The 3277-nt window shown below is 38.5% G+C and overlaps 1 protein-coding gene across 2 annotated transcripts in view; it reads left to right on the top strand.

Annotated features, from left to right (window-relative positions):
* The window catches only part of khdrbs3 (KH domain containing, RNA binding, signal transduction associated 3), a 279380-nt gene that overhangs the window by 167987 nt on the left and 108116 nt on the right, over positions 1-3277 (top strand). For both annotated transcript variants that reach the window (XR_001481820.1, XM_015394166.1), the window contains exon 5: positions 911-1050. Coding sequence is in view for 1 of the 2 variants with exons in the window: in XM_015394166.1 (XP_015249652.1) it covers positions 911-1050 (140 nt within the window). In the remaining variant the exon portion in view is untranslated. The remainder of the gene's footprint in view (positions 1-910; positions 1051-3277) is intronic.

The following is a 3277-nucleotide window of genomic DNA, read 5'->3' as shown; positions in this document are numbered from 1 at the left end:
CCCTGAAATGTTAGCACTGTAGATATAAAGTCATATGTTTATATTACTGTTTTTATGTACTTTTTTTTACTGTTTTCAAGGCTGCAATTTAAAAAAATGAAATTGTCTAGAGAGCTGTTCTTAACTTAATTTATTTTTGTGTACAAAATGACAAAATAAAATCTTTCTAAGTCTAAATTCACTGCATATCTGGGGACATTTGCAGATGCATGTATGTGGGGGGCGCAAATTCTGTTAAAGAAAGTTAAAAAACTTCCGCAAAAAGAGCTTAAATCCCATCTTTTTAATGTTTGCTGATTGCTTAATGATCTGTTGGCATTCCAATACAAAGATAAAGTTAGCATAGTGGGTGAGGGATGACGTTCTTCCACTTTAGATTCCCCATGAGGGCATAGAAAGTTCAGCAGGAACATAAAGAATGAAGGAACCACCTCTCTTTGGGAGTCACCTCAGAGTTGAACTTGTTTACCTCTGGCTGTCATGGATCACGTCTCTACTGCTCACAGCTGCAATGATTTACATCTCATCACTTTCCCATCCTCCATTGCTGCCTCTCGCCGTCCCAAAAAGATCCGACTCACTGGAAGAGATGAAAGATGACAAGTGTATCAGTTACTATGTGATTAAAGACCTGTTTTATATTAATTAATGTGCTCTAATTTAGGGGGGGAAACAACAGTGTGAAAAGATGAAGCTAAAAGGGGTCCTAAGGTTTTATCAGCAGGAGATCTGAATGTTTCGCTGCTTTAGGAACAGCAGTCACGGCAGCACGGCAAAGTACATTAATTGGATATTCCCAGAGCTGCAGCCCTGGAGATAAAGGATATAATGTGATACAGTGTAATTGAAGGCGTATCTGTTGCGGGCATTGTGTGTGCGTGTGTTTACGTGCGCCTCTCTGTGTGTGCAGGACTACAATGATGAGATCCGACAGGCCCAGTTGCAGGAGCTCACATACCTGAACGGCGGCTCAGAGGATGCCAAGGTGCCATCGGTCAGGGGCAAGTCAGCCGCCCGTGGCAGGGGGACACCTGTTCCCGGGCCTCCAAGGTAACTTGTTCTGAATGTGCATCTGGATGCGAGCGCTACTAGCTTCAGCTGGAAAATTAGCTTCATTTACAATTAAGGGGCAAACTGGGAAACATAAGTAGATGTGATCAGTAGGGCTTACAACCTACCACACTGGAAAAAATGAAATCTAGATAAGTAATTTTTAAAATAAGTGCATTTGTTCTTGAATTGAGGAGGTAAAATAGACATTTTGCCAATGGAACAAGACAATTTACATTTAAAATAAGAAAAGCAAAATTGCATTGTCTTATTTCAAGTGCATATTCTCTAATACTCATTCCATTGGCAAACTATCTCATTTACCTACTTAACATAAGGATAAATACACTTAATTTTAGAATATTTTACTTATTTCTAGATCATTTTGCAGTGCATTTTTAGACAAAATGGGAACGCAACATCTTATAAACACTTGATTTGACAAAGTTTTCCAGAAATAAGCACATGCTTTTCAGGACACAGGGCTCCAAACTTTTCTTCTTTGCTTTCTAATTTAGAAATCATCTCTGACCTGCTTCCCTGTCACAGCATGATGCTGCCACCTCTGTGTTTCAATGGGAAATGGGACTTATTGGAAAGACATGCCATATTATTTTGGGTTTTTTTTCTGTAAGGTTTTGGTTTTTCCCCACGTGTGTTACCATGCCAACAGAAATTCCACTAATCAGAGGTAAAATATTGGAAGATGTAAATTAAATTTCTGAATTTTACATTTTATGCAGCTTCTTCTTAACTGATTTTTCAGCCACATTTAAAAATGACAAATTATGAAAATTATTTGTTAAGAAATTTCTAATTTAAGAAAAAAGCTTTCTTAAAATACAAATAAAACTTGTTCCCAGTCTCCATTTCCACCCCCGCCCCATAGCACTGCTACAATACATAGTTGACTTGATGCAGTTCAATATGCTTCTAATATCATGGTAGTAATAGAAGCAAATGCACTGCTGTTGTCAAGGAAACTAGTTTTTCCTCTTCCAGCTTCCTCTGCAGGTTTATTCCACATTTAATTGACAATTTTCAATTACTGATGATTTGTTTGTTTTTATAAGGACACAGTTTTAATTTACATGGAGGACAAAGAGTTTGTTCAAAAAGAGTTTTATTAAATATAGGTCTACGAACTGTGTCAATCTCAGAGTACCTTACAGATACAAAACTATGAAATAAAAAGGTTGCTTTGATCGCGGTATTAACCCAGCTGCTGTTTACCGGCCGCCAAAAAAAATAAAAGAAAGAAAAAAAGTTTGCAGTCACAGCAGATTCAGCATCATGTCTGCTTGGAAGTTTGTTGGTCGTGGGCTTGAACTCAGGGAGGATCCATCACACTCACCTTCTCTCTCACCCTATGATGAGGAGGAACTAACGGTTTCCTCCTGTGTACCCCATTTTATACCAAAACGCTGCCAATACAACATTAAACAGTAGCTGTAAGTCAGAAACATGTTCAGCGGTCGTCTGGAACACCTCAAATATGTTGAAATATGTTGAAATGCGTTAGATAAGTTCTTGATAAGTTACGCATAAATTAAGCAAAAGTTACTCACTTAACGTATGTCAACGATCATATAACTTACTTGTAACTTACAGCCCACCTACAGTATGGTATACGCTAGCATATGTACTGGCCGTATGCCAACGTGTGTCTGTCATGATTTATTTAAGGATCTGACCCAAAATGCAGAGAACCACTCAGAGAGCAAGGCAAAGGTTTAACAGGTTCCTTGATACTGGTACTGGAAGGGAGGAGGGAAGTTCAGAGAGGTGAGTTCAGGTACCGTGGGAATCTTGGATGCCATAAGGATAACGCTGTTAAGGGCATAGATATCCATAATAAAGGCTAGATGTCTCATCCGCGCTGCTGGCCAATGGGGGTCGACGTCCGCACGTGGCGGCCATCTTGCCACAGGCAGCTCGCTCATTCGTAACATTGTGTTTTAAAGGCGCATGCACTTAAATAACCATAACTTCCTCAAATGTCTAACGATTCTCAAACTGTTTGGTTTGTTAAACAAAAGTCAGACATGTAGTTATGATACTGCACACTTATTAATAATTATAACCATGGAATTTCATATGAAAAGAACATTGAGTAGCAAATACAGGTGCAATAAATATACACATGCACAAGGTATTTATGTTAAATCAATATATGCTATTAAAACTCAGTGTTCTGAATGGCAACATGATATATGTTGCCATTATA

The sequence above is a fragment of the Cyprinodon variegatus genome, unplaced genomic scaffold (genome assembly GCF_000732505.1).
Source record: "Cyprinodon variegatus isolate N-32 unplaced genomic scaffold, C_variegatus-1.0 Scaffold675, whole genome shotgun sequence".
Lineage (NCBI taxonomy): Eukaryota > Metazoa > Chordata > Actinopteri > Cyprinodontiformes > Cyprinodontidae > Cyprinodon > Cyprinodon variegatus.
This window is presented reverse-complemented; position numbering and strand designations above follow the sequence as displayed.